This window comes from Argiope bruennichi, chromosome 4 (assembly GCF_947563725.1).
Source record: "Argiope bruennichi chromosome 4, qqArgBrue1.1, whole genome shotgun sequence".
Classification (NCBI taxonomy): Eukaryota; Metazoa; Arthropoda; class Arachnida; order Araneae; family Araneidae; genus Argiope; species Argiope bruennichi.
The window spans coordinates 140146659-140163869 of record NC_079154.1 but is presented as its reverse complement, the minus strand read 5'-3'; the positions used below and the strand labels follow the sequence as shown (position 1 = coordinate 140163869).

At 30.8% G+C, this 17211-nt stretch overlaps 1 protein-coding gene across 3 annotated transcripts in view; it reads left to right on the top strand.

The window, feature by feature from the left end:
- LOC129966552 (uncharacterized) overlaps positions 1-17211 on the top strand; it is a 121081-nt gene that overhangs the window by 91455 nt on the left and 12415 nt on the right. For all 3 annotated transcript variants that reach the window (XM_056080998.1, XM_056080996.1, XM_056080997.1), the window contains exons 5-7: positions 3145-3219; positions 3341-3429; positions 9582-9654. In XM_056080998.1, coding sequence (XP_055936973.1) covers positions 3145-3219; positions 3341-3429; positions 9582-9654 — 237 coding nt within the window. The remainder of the gene's footprint in view (positions 1-3144; positions 3220-3340; positions 3430-9581; positions 9655-17211) is intronic.

Genomic DNA, 17211 nt, shown 5'->3' with positions numbered 1-17211 from the left:
GTAGTCTAACGCAAAAAACCTCGCTTGAATTATTTTTTTACGCGTAAACATCATATAAGATTTTTAATTTGCGATTGATTTCATTATGAATTCGCATTATTTTAGTAGAAATTCCCTATTTTTAAAAGTTGCATAATTATTTATTTAAGCAGCATTATAAAATTTTTTCCCAGTAATGGATTAATAGATTTAATATTATAGTATAGGGACAAAACACATCCCCAAAGCGTCATTCTTATTCACAGTAATGAAAGTAAACTGACCTTCGCTTCAATGGAGGACAATTCAGGTGACACCACTGTCTCGTGACAAATTGAACTGAGTCACGAATAAATAAGCCAAATGAAACTAATTTGCAGATTTTCATTCCCATTTTTCTTCTGCAAAGCGAATAAGGGATTCAAAAATTAATTCAAAACACAATTTAGTACCATCTTGTGAGAGCCAGTCAACTACAATAAATTGAGAGTTAACCTCCATTTTTTTAAAAAAATTCCCTGTCCGTGCTCCTCTATTTAGGGTCCCATTTTTACAAACTGAATTTCTCGATTAAGAACCAACTTTGCATTATACAAATTGAATTTCGTGCGTGATGCGCTCATCAAGAAACATCTGAAGTACGAAATCCTTTTTGATTGCAAAAAAATATCTGGCTGAAGTCTTTTTTTTTTTTACTTTTTTAAATGTACGAAATTTCTTTAATTACGTATTTTAGAAAGAATAATATACATAGATTTCTTTCAGTTTTGAAAATACAGTGAGCATCAAAAGAAAGTAAACACCCATGATTGATATAGAAAATGTTTTATTCCAAATATATTATTGATTTATAATATAAAGCAGGTATATGCAATTGTTAACTTTTTCATTTAGGATGCAACAACTTGTTAGCGTTTAATTAAATCAAAATATAAAAAGAAATAATTCAACTAAAACAGAAAACATCAAATTTCGTGCGTCGAAAAAAAAAAAGAGTAAAAAGAGAACATTGACACAGAATAAAAAAACAAAAAACAAAAAAATGAAATGCTGTAATATTAATATTTGTTTGCAGTCCTTTAGATTTTAACCGTCCAAGTATAGATGTGAACCAGTTTTTTTGTTAGTTCGGGAGGGATTTTTTGCCATTGTGCTGTGACAATTTGTTTCAACTTTTCATTATTAAAAATGGTTTTAATAATGGCCAGCATTTTTCTCAAGATATACCCATAAATTTCCAATGTTGTTTATATCTGTGGAGGATGGTCCAAATTCTTCGCAACTTGATAGAGTAACCATTCTTTCACAATGTTTGATGTGTGTTTGGGATCGTTAGCATGTTGGAAGATCCAACTTAGTTACAACCCCAAATTCGCTATACTAGGATCAACATTATCTTTTAAAATAATTAGATAGTCCATTTTTTTCATTGCATATATGACATATACCAAATTACCGTCTTTGCTGCCTCCATATACCCCCAGATCATAACAGATCCACCCCCATGTTTTATTGTTTTTACTGAATACTCCTTACTGGATTCTTCAGTCCTTGGTCTCCCTATTTTCGTGAACCTCTGTTCTCCAAACAATTCAATTTCTTTCTCATCTTTAAATAAAATATTATTCCAAAAAACTAAATCCTTATTAGGGTATTTTTTGGCAAACAGCAGAGGCTTTTTCTGGTTCGATTTCGAGATGAATGGTTTCTTACGCGGAATCCTGTCATGTAACCCATGTTCACAACGAGTCTTCCTTATAGTGCTTGCACTTATTGTCTTCGTTGATTTTTGCGAGATACTTTGAGATATTTTAACAGCTGGATTAACACTGATCTGTCATATTACTGCTCTCCCTTTTATATCAGGAAGTCGTCTTGGTCTTCTTGTTCTCTAAAACTCTTTCATTTGTCTGTACTTGGAGTATTTTCAAGAATTTTCTTCACTGTGCAGTGGCTTCAATCAACAAATTTTTCTATTTCATGTAGGGATTTACCATTTTCCTTCAAGTTTATTACACATTTTTTTCATTTCTAGTGCTGTTTGTTCCCCATCTCAGATTATGTAAATTTCTAGAAATATCTCTCAGACTTTTCTAGAAATTTGCATAAAGGCAAAAAAAAGGTCTAGAAATTTACATAAGCAGAAAAAGGTATACATTCAGGCACAACACAAGACCTTAACTTATATCGAGATCCTGCAAGAAAAAACGTGGTGATATCTAAAAAATGAAAACATTTGAAGGATTACATGTGTTATTAGTTTTTACTTTTTTTTTTTTTTTTGACGCATAAAATTGGATGATCTTAAGTTTAAGTTAAGTGATTTCTTTATGCAAGTTATTTTAATTGAATGTTTACAAGCTATGCGATTTTTGTTTAAATGTTAATAATTGTATATATCTACTTTATATTATAAGTCAATAATGTATTTGAAATAATACATTTTCTAAATCAATCATGGGTATTTACTTTCTTTTGACTCTCATTATAGCTTTTCGTTTTCATTTGTTCTTTAATGTTGCTTCTCAATAATCGATTTTACTGGAGAAAACAATTCTGTCGTTTTAAAGAGAGGTTTATTAACTGAGAAAGCTCACTGGGCGAATAAAAAAATAATATCATTGGTTGAAAATTTCTTATTTAAAAAAAAAATTTTAAAATGTTTTTGTGGTTAAAGAATGTAGATAAATGTTTTAATTCAGAGAGATGAATTCCCTTAAATGCCTTTTGTTTACTACAATGATTGTTTGATTACGTTTCTGTTTCTTCGATTGAAGTAATTCATGCTTTGTTTATTTCTAAAAATACAATGTCAAGCATTCTGTGAAATTCGAATTTTGAAATCAATTTGAACAAAAAATATTTGAAAGTTGATTGAGTCAAATTTGTAGATTTGTGTGTTTCTTTTAAATAGTAAACTAGAAAAAGAATAAAATATAGAAACTTTAAAGTTTTCAATACAGTTGAGAGAGAAGCGTTTAAAGTGTATAGTTTTGTGTGTTTTACCTCGTCATACAATTTATATAATTGTTCATTTCATTTAGATATAAATATACCACTTTTAATATTATTCGTAAATTGAAGAACATTTCAATGAACATTTTTAGAGGTCCCTAACTCTCATTCATGGCATACATTTTCGAATGCTTGATTTCTTTTTCGTAGATGTCGTTTAAAGTTGCCTCCAAAGAACTGGAAGATCTCCAACAATCCATACAGAAAGCCAAAGAGATGCGAATGGTGAGTCCTTTTCACTTGAACCCAATTTCTCCTTTCTTGATGATGTCATGTGGCATACTGCGAAATTTCATTGATTGTTTACTTATATGAATTTATATATCGTTTTTGTGTGATTATTTAGTCTGCATCGAAGGAGTTGCATCTTCTGCAAGAATTGCTTTCGGGAGATGACAATACCGATGGAAAGAGTGAAGCAGAAAAAGGGAAAAAGTAAGTAAAAATCAATCCAAATTATGTTTTACAAACCTAAAATCTTTCTTATCACTTAATATTGAATAACAATCGTGAACAAACTAACATACAAATCTCAGACTGCTCCAATGAACATTGAATTCAGTGCTCGAATAGAGCTGCAATATACTTTTAGAATTGTTCCAGAGAGGATACGCCGTGTTACCAAAAAGTCAAAGGAAAGAAAGTATATTACAAAAGAAATCAAGAAACAAGTTTCAAACAGAAAGGTTTAATCGAGTGCAAAAATAAGCTTAATCGTCGACAGACGGATAATCGCCATTATTTGCCCACGGAAAATGATGTTCATATTTTTCAAAACAATTATCTTATAAAAATGGTCTTTGACAGAAAAATTACCCTGCTAAGGATATCAATTCCATTTCCTACAATTTCCCTAAATTATTATAATATTTTAAAATCATTTTTTTACACTATCAGCAAATAAATTATTAAATACTAGCCGCCTTTGGCGAACAGCCGGTTCGCCAATCTTAATGCTTCGTCAAAATTTTAATAATTAAATATTTTATGTCATTTCTACTTTAATAGCTTCTTCATCAAAATATTTTAAAACTCCAAATTTCGATAGTCATATAATTCACTCATAATATTATAAAAGCCTTCAGCCATAACGTAATATGTATCTCACTCATTTTCTGTTAGCTCCCGTAGAATTTATGCTTTAAATTAAAGTGGAAATGATTAATCTGCAGTTAATATAATAATATTTTTTACAAAGCATTTTTTTAATAATATGATTACTGAAAACAGAGGCACTGAGCATTTAAAACTTATGGGCACTAAAGAATATCTTTCGTAATTTATGTAATATCTCAAGAATTTGTCAACAAAATTTTCTCAGATTCATCATGAGCAGATCAATTAATTAACAATGTTTAATTTTAAATGCATCAAACACTCAGAAAATAAACATAATCGTTTAAAATAATCGGTCGAAAACAGGTTAAAAAAACTACTTAAAAACCGATGTACTTAAAACTATAAGCATACTAGCAGATCCGGCCATGCGTTTCTGTGGCTAAGGTTTTTGTTATATTACATAGTAGTAAACTATTCAAGGGAAACGATAGGAGAACACCAGTCATGGGGACCACCATGCTTTTTTACATAGATGCCATTTGTAAAAAAACATCTGGACCTCCATGATTGATTTTCTACTACCGTTGATATTGAGCAAAAATCAATAAAAAAAATCAAATTTCTTTAATTTTTGTATTCAAGTTTGTAACAAATGAGTACATTACAAAGTTGTTAGTACAAAACACGTAACACTTAAACTTATAAATGAGGTAGGTAGGGCAGATAGTTTTAAATCTTTGACAATAATGTTTATTATTTTGAACTATAATTACTTTTAATTTCAATTTAATTTAGCACTAATCGGTGCACAATATTTTTGGTTAACCTGTCTTTAGCTAACACAAATAGATTTGACGGTTTTCCTACACGTGAACATGCAACATATAGTTGCCCATGAGAAAAACATGGATTTTCCAAATCTAAACCACAAATGGACATTGTTTGGCCTTGAGACTTATTTATAGACATGGCAAAAGCTAAACGAATTGGAAACTGTAACTGTAGATTCTGATGGTATCATCAGAATACGTGGCAACAGGACCACTTCTCCTTTAAACTTTCAAGTTAAAATGGTAGCTTCAAGTATATTTCCGGTGATCTTTTTGATGACCAAACGCGTACTGTTGCATAATCGAGGTGGATTCAAATTACGCAGGAGAATAATAGGTGAAGCAATCTTTAATCGAAGGTTATGTGGTGGCATTCCAGGTATATCTAGTGAATTTAAAAATTCAATTGGAAAATTTACACTATCATTTTCATCAACAACAGTATCGATTGATTTAAAAGACATCAGATCGCCTGGTAACAACTGTTGTATTTGGAAGTTAATTTCGTCAACATCAACATTTTTGGCTACCAAAATAGCCCGATCACTGAGCCAGTTATGATTCAAGTAATTACTCTGTATATCCGGAAAAATACTCTGAATCAATTCATTTTTTTCCTGAAGAACAGTGCAGAAATTGTCTGGCAGTTTAATGCATTGCGTATTTGGTTGCAGTTCTATTTTACCGTTCCCAATATCTAGTAATTGTTCAGAAAATATTTGTGCTGATGGATCATTTTGCAATTGTACGCGCATGTTTATGGCCAATCGAAGTGTTTCAACACTTCGCCATAAGAATGATTGTTTTAAACATGCATTAACCTCATCCGCGAAAGTAGAGCGAGGTATAACCGGTAAGGTCTGACGGAAATCACCAGACAAAAGTAAGATAGCACCATCGAAAAGTTTATCATTGCCGTTTAAATCTTGCATAGTTCTATGCAATGCTTCGAGTGAATATTTGTGAGCCATTGTGCACTCATCCCAAATTATGATTGAACTCTTCCGCAACACTGCAGCTATTCCACTATTCTTTTTTATGTTACATATTGCGTTTGGTTTATTATGAATGTCCAAAGGTAGCTTGAATATTGAATGTGCCGTTCGCCCACCATCTAGCAAAGTAGCCGCAATGCCTGACGATGCAACTGCCAATGCGATTTTCCTTTGTGACCGTATTTTGGCAAGAATCAACGATATTAAAAAAAAAAAAAAATGTACAATTATTGAAAAAGTGCGAGAAGCTTTGTACCACTTTTTCATATATATATATATATATATATATATATATATATATATATATATATATATATATATATATATATATATATATATATATATATATATATATATATATATATATATATATATATATATATATATATATATATATATATATATATATATATATATTAATTAACTTTTGATCCTGAAGACTGAAGTACCTCCTAACCATCAAAATACATATATCATACAGTGTGATTTGATGTATAGCAAATATATAATAATATAAATATGTGATAATACTTACATGTATATATTTTAATTAAAAATTGTTGAACAATGAAGCACTAATAATTAAAAAGCAAGAAGAATTCCACTGTATTACTTTTACTATAATATGAATTCAATCTATACTTCAGTCTAAATAACACGTGGTCGGCCATGCTAATACCAAAAATTGAAAAAGTAAGAACAATTGAATTTCACTGTATTGCGTTTACGACGAAATAAATTTAACTTATATTTTAGCCTCAGCATCACGTGGTGGTTATGCTATTAAACTGTAGCTTATGTGAAACGTTGCTACTTTTAACACAGCGCCATCTGTAAGAATACTTACTCAATCCAGTCAACAGATACCGCTCTCTGTTAGAATCGCTTGGAGCTAACAGATAATTGTAACTGTCAAATAATGAACAAATAATTTGCAATAAAAAATATTGCGGCTATAAATTGAGATGTAAGCTATCGTATCTTTTAAGTTAGATCAAACTGCACACGTTGTGCAAATTTGATTAAAATCGGTTAAGTAGTTTAGGAGTCCATCGCGGACAAACAACGTGACACGTAATTTATATATATTAAGATACAAAAAAATATATAACTAACATAAATACAATTTAATTACAAAAGCACACAATTAACCTAAAAAATAATTTAAATCAATTCATCATCCGTTGAAAATTTTTGTCAACAATCAGAACACAATGCGCATGCGTGAATTTTCAACGCCAGTTACGGTAACTCAAATGCGTGTATTTTTCTACGCCAGTTGAGGTAACGCTTTGCAGATCAGAAATTTTTAATTTTCTTTATTCTGTTTTATTATAATTCAAAATGAATGAATGAATGAATCTGAAAGATCAATTAATTAACAATGTTTAATTTTAAATGTATCAAACAATAAGAAAATAAAGAGAATCGTTTGAAATAATCGGCCGAAAAATCTTAAGCCTAGCCTGATTAGCGTGGGAAAAAAAAAAAAAAATTGAAACCTTACTCATTTGGCGGTGGGGAAAATGAAAAGATTTTTTTGGCGGGAAAGTTAGTTTTTAATTAATAATTAAAATTCTAATTAAAAATTCAAAAAAGGGACCCCATGTGCACATTTCCAACCTCCAAGGTATACATGTGTATGTAGTTTATTTGAGATATTATCTAATTCGATAATATGTCAAATGACCTGGCCTGTAGAGCGCCAAACACACACGCACACACACACACACACACACACACACACACACACACACACACACACACACACACACACACACACACACACACACACACACACACACACACACACACACACACACACACACACACACACATTGAGCTTTATATAAGTATAGATTATGATGGAATTCAAATTCATCCATCAAAACATTCAATGATGTGCTTTTTCCAATCATTGACGTCGTAAGATTTCCACTTTCGCTTTTATTTCGTATTATGTATACTTTTTAATTTGCAATAAACTAGTTCAATTTAAGTTATGTTTTTCGGACATATCAAATAACAACGTGAATTAAAAAAAATGCATTCCGTATTATTTATTTAACAGTTTAAAAATTCGATGATCTGGACGAACAAATCGGTCGCAAAAGGCAACTAGTATGTATTCATATGTGTATGTAATTTACATCTGATTGTTTTAATCCTTTGCTCACCGTGTGAATCACTTGTAGTTCATACCTGCTATCTAATTAGATATTCCCTTCTCTACTACAATTAAAAGATGGCAAAAAAGCAAGCATCTTATTAGAAAGTGGTCCTAATCTCAGGAATGAATCATGGCAGCGAACGAATGTGACAATATCTTTTGCATCTACGCCATGGTCGGCTGTAGTAATTAACTCTTGACAAGAATATGAAGCAATTTCAACCAGGAAAGACTTCATTTAGAAGAGTTATGGTTCTATTGAGGATGAACTGTCGCACATTGTGTGCTGTTAAGTGATTCACCCTTTCAGAAAGTTAAATGGCAATTAGACACATCTGCCGCATCACAACAAGAACAGTGCGTCAAGGACTCGCTGCATGTGGCCGGAGCGAGCGGCGCGCTTCTTTGCCTCCTCCAGTGTAAATTACAATATAATTGTTGCACGATGCATTGGCAGGTGATTCGCCGCTTCGTCGTCCTATATGACTCCTTGAAAGATTCTGGGTTAAGGCTGGTTCATAGGTAAAGGTTCAAGGGTTAAGGCTGGCTCTGCTTTTGCTTTGCCATTCCATGATCGTCTCTGCATGGAAAATTTTTTTAAACGTTTAAGGCATATTTTTAAATATTTTACACTCAGAGCACTTTATGATAAAAAAAAAAAATGTTAATTTGAGATAACTGTCAGCGGACTTGTAAAGTGCCATAAGTAACAACAACAAAATTCTAATTTGGACTGCTATCAATACTTTATATTAATGCTACGGAAGGTTGAAAAACGTTCCGGGTTAGAGTTTTATTTTTTATTCTATCCCAGGCATATTTCGTTTTGAGAAGTGAAATAACAGTACTATTGCTTTGTGCCTGAGGTCCCTCACAAGACTGATGCCTGGAGCATCTACACCTCCTGTATTCCCTGTACTCTATTATTTAATAATTAATGAATTAGTGTAAGAAAAACAGTCAAACCCGCAGTTCCGAAGGAGAATGGGTTTTAAACTGTGGGTGCAAAATGTGTCCGACAGGAAGCAGTCTAATTTGTTTGCATTAACTGACGCAGAATGCATTTTACGTTGATTGGTTAAATAGCCTTATACTGAATTGACTTTAAACAACTTGCTGTCATTTATAATCACTCTGGCAAGTGATTATGATTACCAAACATCTTAGGCACTTTAATAAATGTAAAAATACCAAAGAGAAAATAATTTTAGGTACTATTGTTTTTATTGTTAGAACTTGGCCCATGTCCGAAGCAAATTGTAACGACCAAGAAGTTTTGAAAAATATATCTGAATGCTAAAATCAACAAAATTGTCGAATATCTTTGTGATGTATATTATGAATGAATAATTAATCGATAAAAGACAGCCTTTACAATCAAAGAATTGCACTTAAAAATATAAACATTTTTCCAAAAACTGTTACAACTAGCCCCTCTCTCCTCAATTATTTGTGTAGAAATATATGTGAATTACATCTGAAATAAAATATTCTTTTTACTATAAAACAATTGTATTGTTATTTTTAATTTAGGTTTCCAACAGTTCATCCTGCTGTTTGTCTGAAAGATGCTACTTTCAGAAGAACGGAAATAAAAGAAAATAAGGTGAGATAAAGTTCCGATCCGACTATGACTTTTTAAATAATAGCTTTAAAATTTGAGCACGTTAAAATCGGACGAGAAACTAATAGAACGCTTTTTTTACGCAAGAGATTTGTTTTCTAGAATGAGATGAAACGATCATCGCGATACTTTTTTCTAATAACCCTCGCAGATGGTTTAGCCACCACCTACGCTTTTAATTTACACTTGCATCCTTCCCAGATGACGACAAGAACTTGGCGAAGAGTTAGGCGCAGCCCCATTCTCGCTACAGCAACCCTAAACTTTACGGTCACTTGTCTGTGGGTAACATTGTGGTAAAAGAACGTTGCTGCATTTTCCTGTGTTCTGACATTAAATGTTCCGTTTGATGACGAACGATAAGATCGTTCTTTTTTCAGACGATATTTCCGCTTGTTCTTTTCGAATTAATTTGAGATGACCGATATACCTGCCCAGCATTACTATTTCAAGACCAACATTCTTTGTCACCAAGATGTATACAAAAGATTGGCGGACATGCGCAAAGTAAGTACTCTTTTTTGGAACCACGTGTTTGGTAACTGCGCGGGTTCACACGATTGGCTGGGCGTGACTTGGTTTTTATATGTATTTTTATATCTTGTCCAATCAGTCACTTGCACTGGTTTTTTTTTATCCCATAAATTCCCATATTTATGGATTTGAACAGGTTTTTCAACTGTTGGTTTTAATGTATCGTACTTTTTCCCCTTCGTGCAAAGATTATTTTTATTCTTTTGTTGTGTTAGGAAAGCAAAATTTTAAAATGAAATCTTATAAATGTTTTGAAGTAGTTTTTTTAAAAATTGTTTTTGTTTTTTTATCAGAAAACTTTTATTTGAAATTTTTTTATATAATTGCCTTGTTGGATTAGAAAAGTTAACTTTTTTTTAGATGATATTTATTTTTGTGTAAATTAAACGAAATACTGAAATAATATATATATATATATATATATATATATATATATATATTGGTTTAAAATACAGTGTTTGATATATTTGCATCATTAACGCAGTTTTTTTTATTATCTTAATTATGTTTAAAAAATATAAAAAAATTGAATATAAATTTAGCATTTAATTTATATTTAAATTTACCCTCTTTCTCAGTAAATTTATTTCGTTCTATTTTTGAATTAAAATTAGTCATTTTTGACAATATGCTGCACAAAAATTGAAAATAGTATATTTTGTTATTAATGACATTTTAATAATATATGCTATTTTATTTAATTAGACAACTAAACTTAAATTCAATTAAAATATCTTCTGAGCAGATTGTTGAGAAATTTAATTAAAATATTATAATTTTGATGAACTACTAGTTATTCTAATTATTTAAAAAAAAATAAATACGATCCGATTTTTCCCTTGCATTGTAAGATTTTATACGACTCTCGTTTGACTTTTTCTTATAATTTTCAGTTTTCTATAGAAATACTAATTCGATCGAAACAAATTTAAATTTTAATTATGAAATGTATTTATAGACTTGACTTCTCCGATTAATTTGATTTTGATGTTTATAATTTTAAAATACTACATCTTGCATTTAATTGGAGAACTGAAAATATTTTAAACGACCCTATTATTATCGTACTGCAATAGAACTCATTCGATTCACTTTTGTAAAAGTTTTAAAACTGCGTAGCTTTTCCATTGATGTTTCTTCCACATAATTATTGTAGATAACTGAAACATTCTGAAGAAGAAAAAATTATTTTTGGAAATATTATTCAATTATTATGTTGAGGTATGACATATTGACTTTGGGATTGATGTTAATGATGTTCACGACGGGGGGGGGGAAATCATTGCTGCAAATGACATAAGATAAAAAAAAAAAAATTAAAACATTCTGCTGTTTAACAAATTGTTTTCATGGTTCTATACTCATTAAAAAGAGGAATTGTTCACCAAATTTCTAATCTTGAGATTTTATGCCCCGTTTATGCATATGTATTCGAAACCCAAGAAATAGAGAGAGTAATTAGAATTCGTTCAAAAGTGATCGATTGATATAATGACAAACTGCAGTTTGAATCTTTTAAGGATAATTATTATTAATTTTTGAAATTCTGGCTAAATGAATACCCCGTTTTGAAGTAATACGGAGTGTGTTTTGAGATCTAAAAATAATCATACAATCAAACAAACAAAATACAGCTCCAAAATTTCACCTTATACCAGCAAGAAACTCTTGCACTGGAGAAAAAACCAGCAAGAAACTCCTGCCTAACCGACAGAACTTTCGTAGAATAGGATCCACAGTTTCGAACCGAGATTCAAAATTTTTAATCTATGTCCTTTCAGACATTTTTTGTTCTAATGAATTTTTTAAATGATCGTGTACATGTGCACTCTTTGGTTAACAACTTCCTCACCAAAATACTTATTACCAGGGTTTTGGAATATAATAGTTTAAAATCTTTTCCTATCAATATCAATTTTCTCAATATTTTTGAACAAGAAAAATTCGAAGGGTCCGTAGCTCTTGTATAATAAAATGCTGCATTTATGATCGTTACAAGTAAAATTTTGCACTGTTTTTATGATCTAATTTCCCTTTTATCCTTATAAAAAAATCAGATCAAAACCTGACAGTGACTCTTTTAATCCGTTTTAATGATCCATTGATACATAGTAATTTGAAGAAAGCAACCGATTTTTTTTTTTTTTCCGATATGGAACAGACCTGTTAATACTCTATTGAATGAGAATCTTGTTCGTTAGTTGCCTGGTGGAGCGTCTGCCGTTGCCATGGCAGCAGCGAGCTCAATGTCACGCCATTGACGAGCCCAAGTTCCTTTATTTCTTGCCCTTTGATGAAAACCATCCTGTTCCCATGCGGATGTGAAATGCTGAAATCTCCGGTTCCGCATGTTTAGTCATGATAATTAAATATGCGAATATTTATTATTGCCGTTGATTCACAGCTTATTGATAGAGTAAACGCCCGACTGATTATCCACAGCTTTTCATTCTAAAATGTGTGTTTTAATTTAACCTTTGATATGAGAAGAAAAAAAAAAAAAAAAAGAGTGCGGAAAAATTATTTTTTTGTTTGAAAGTAAGCTAACAAATAAATACAGAAATCTACTGTTGATTGTATCTCTAGACATCCTTGTTTTTTTAAAAAGAAATTATTAAAAAAATATTTTTGTGTTTATTTATGGACATTTTTAGAGCATTATCCGCGCCACTCGATTCCTCGGATGAGCGGCAATTTGTTATCAATTTATATTTTAAAAACATTTATTTTGGAATTTTCTCGATTTTCCCTCCTCTGTCATAAGAAAGCTTCCTCTCTTATTGTGTTTCTAAACGACCCTGCTTCTATTGGTGGTTTTATTTCACGTCTTCAGTTAGAATTTTAAAATAATCGTCGATGTTTTTTTAAACATGCTTCATGTGTATGAGATTGGATTTTTTTAATCGAATTATCACTGACCTCAATCGCGCGCTAACTTTCTTAAATTTATTGGTTATTATTAGATTTATTGGTTCATGATGATAATTGAATATTTTAATATTTTTGGAATTATTAAAATAATAATAATAAGGATGGGGGAATTGCACACTAAAATGAATAGAAGATAGATGACAGCTTGGGTGCTGAAATAATTCATCTGGAGGATTTAGAGTGTCGCTATAGCACAGTGGAATCTCGTTCATCGAGCACAAACTAATACTTCGAAACATTCAGTGAGCAAAAAGATTTTTTTTTTCTATAAGAATCTGTATAAAATTTGGATAAAACATTGCAATGTGTTCCGTTTTGAAAAAAATACTGAAACAAGTATATAGAATGTAATTATTCATTATCTTTTGTAAGAAGGTTGTCTAAGGACATTTGACTTCGGCTAAGTTTCAAAATTTCCCTAAATCAAACGCAATGCTACTGGTAAATAAATATTCGAACTCATTACCTGATTCGAGTGATGCTACAATGCAATTGCTTATCATGCTGCTACCATCTTCCTTATTTCTCTGGAGCTGAAAGGTTGTTAATTTGCTGTTTCCTCCTCTCCTGATCAAATACCAACTTTTTGCCGTATCACTGCAAAAAGTTGCTTCATTAGCTCTTTAGTAATTTTAGCTTCCACCAGCTCATTGATGCCATTGCTATCCACCTCCAGCCTCATAAACTTGGCCAGAGACGCTATCTTTTTGAATTAGGCTTCACTGGTACTTGCTTACCTCGGAGTCGCATTCGGTTACGCGGCCAAAACTTCATCCTTGTATTCAAGTTCCTTTTCAAATAACTGCTCATATCTTATGACAACCCAGCATCTAATGTCTACTTGCCACTTGTTCTGCGAAACATCGCTCATTTAGTGAGTCACTTTTTTCCGATTTGTTTTGCTCATTATGCGAATCACTCGTTATGAGATTAAGCAAGGTTTATTTGAAGATTGGTTTTAATGGAAGTTGTGGCTCAAAAGTATCAATATCTTCATTTGATTTCAGTGAAAAACGTTTGGTGAAATTTTCGGCTGTCCGGGTAATGGGGGATTCTTTTATATATATATATATATATATATATATATATATATATATATATATATATATATATATATATATATATATATATATATATTCCATATTTTTGTTGCTGATCTATAAGTAGATAATTTTTTTATCACATTGATTAAAAATTTCATGGAAGATTTGATAATTGTGTTGAGAAATTAATTAATTTTTTTCTTCTGTTTGTCAGTGCTGAATTCCATTTGTTTGTTAATGCTATATTAAAAGTTAAAATTCAATTAAGTATGTGAAAATTCTTAATCTGGAAATCGAAAATATTGAATAGTAGTGGAAATTTTGAATATGCTTATTGTTTGAATATTTGTTATTTTTGAGAACCTCTTCTTCCTACTCCATTTATTTTTTCTCCTTTTTTATTATTTGTTATCGTTTGAAAAAGTTTGTTGCTTTTTGATATTTTTTGATTACTTTTGCTCAAAACCTAAAATAATGATTAGAAAATGAAGAAATTTCAATCTACAATGATCTTTTATTTAGTTATTATTTTCGAACATTCTAAAAAAATGTGGTGTGTTGATTAAATAATAAGGATCAGCTTAAATTAATTTTTTTTATTGAATATCAAAATTATGTAATGAATTAATGAATAAACAAACAAGCATTTCTCAAATTTAGCAAATTAAGTAAAGAAATTATTTTAAATTATTTCGTTTGATGTTTATTTCTTCTTTTGACAAGTAATGATTATATCCAAGACATCTTTGCTAATTTCTTTTAATATTTACTTTATAATATAATTATTTTCTGAATAATTTTTTTGATATTTATAAATTATTTATATTTTCTTACAAAAATTTAGATTTCCAAATTTTAAAAAAAAGTTTAAATTAAGTTAAAAAGTATTATAAAGGAGAAATTTAGCAGCGTAAACTGTATCTCTACTTCTTCGTAATTAGAAAATCTATGTTACATGAAATAATTATTAATCTCTTAAAGACCAAAGTATTTTTTTAATGTTATGTGCTCATTCGTTACGGTGAATGAATGAACTCGGATTCTGTCCTTTGCTCACAAAAAACGCGGTTTAAAAGTCGAGAAAAAACATTCTTCATCACTGAAGGTTCGTGGAGGAAAAATTCTTACTTTGAAGTTACAACGTTTTAAAGTTGTTTCAAAAAGATGTACACTCCAAGGTCATTTTGAAATCTTTCTTGAAAACGTCCTTGGCAAAGTGTATGTCTGTGTTTGTAATCAGGTAAAAGCAGACGCAGTGAAGATTTAAGAAAATACCACCCCCTAATAAATCTTTCCTCTTATGAAAGAAGAAAAATCTTTTTTGACGAAAATGCAAGAAAGACGAGATTAAAAGCAAAAGATAATTTTCAAGGCTCTCAAGCAATAGAGGGCCTTTCTCTCCTTTCTTTTCCTTTTTTTTTGGGACGGGGGGAGGGCTTTATATTAATATGTTCTAAAAATGTATGACTTAACAGATTATCATACATCAACGTTTGAAGTGAATCCAGTAATTAATACAGTTTTGAACGCCCAATGTCTATTTTCTACTCTGGCTCCATTTGAAAAATGACGTTTCAAATTGCCTCTCTAAAAGAAATCTATCTTGGTTTCACGGCATAGTCCTCTTCGCCTGAAAATCTGTACACCAGAATCTTATCAGTTCCTTTCACTAATACTCAAATGAGTACTTTACTTAATTTAGATATGTAACGGCAGAGGCGGATTGAGCCTGCTGTTACGAAATTTGGATTCAATTCTATGTTTTTCAGCTTGTTAGACATATTGCTTCTCAGATTGACCTTTGACTTATTTTATCAAAATCCACCGCTGCTTGTGCGGCATTTCCAAAAGGAAAAACCATTTCGTGTCCTGTGAGATACCAAGTGGCATCTCTCTTCAGTGGCGAATCGGAAATCGTAGCTGCAATTCATTTCCTCTTCACCGGATGGAGCAATTTTGTTTTTCTCTTTTTCTTTTCATTTCGTCCATTAAAGGATCCTTTGTGTGCGGATATGTGAGGTGAAATGTGGGTTGCGTCCATCCTTCCACTGAGAACTCGAACGCACATTTCACTGGAAACAACGGAGGACGTAATAGGATTCCATCCGTAATGCTCATTCTGTATCCAATTTTCGAAAGTATTTGACGTGTTGAATAATCTGTCCATCTGTATCTACATTCCGAAGTCATCTGAAATGAGAAATTTGAACTAGTGATTTTTAAATGAGATAATAATTGGTGACAGAGATTCGTATTTTACATCAAAACCCTCGCAGCTCAGAAATTGTATTTTTATTGTTTAGCTGAGTGTTCTACTGAAAAATGAAGCTTTGCAGTAATCCGGTGTATTTGTGAAATTTTATGATTGAGAAAAACTCGTTTCATGCAAGTTGTTGTGCTAAATTTTCCATACAGAGAAACTGTGAAAAACATTGTTGAAAATTATGTACAGACATCAAGATGGGTTGTAAATTATATACCTAAGATACTGTTCTTTGATTTTTTTTATGTGATAGTAGGCATTTTTTATTGCTTTCCCGTGATAACAGATCTTTAAATTTATGATTTAGTCCCTTGTCGAAAGAGAATATGAAGTATGAATTTATTTAATGCTTCAACTTTGGAATCATAACTGTATTATCACTATAGCAATCATAACTGTATTGTCATGCCTGCAAGTTTTTTTTTCCTCCTCCTTCCTCTCTGTTTAAAAATAAAAAAAAAATGTCTTTTTTTTACTTAGTTCAATTTTTTAATTGTGTTTTTGGATAATGAATAAAAGAATTATAATGTTAAAAAAATAGAGAATATTGTCTTTGAGTTTCTCTTATGTTTCCACAATAAAATAATAATTTAAAACATGAGATGAAAAGTCTTTAGATGCCTGTGTATTGTGTAATCCGTTGTTCTCAACTGGCATCAATAATAATAATAATAAAAAAAAAAAAAAGAAGAAAAGAAAAATTGGAAATGAAGCGCCACAACAAACAATAAAGGAAACCTCCCTTGAATATGGATGCGAACTCATAGA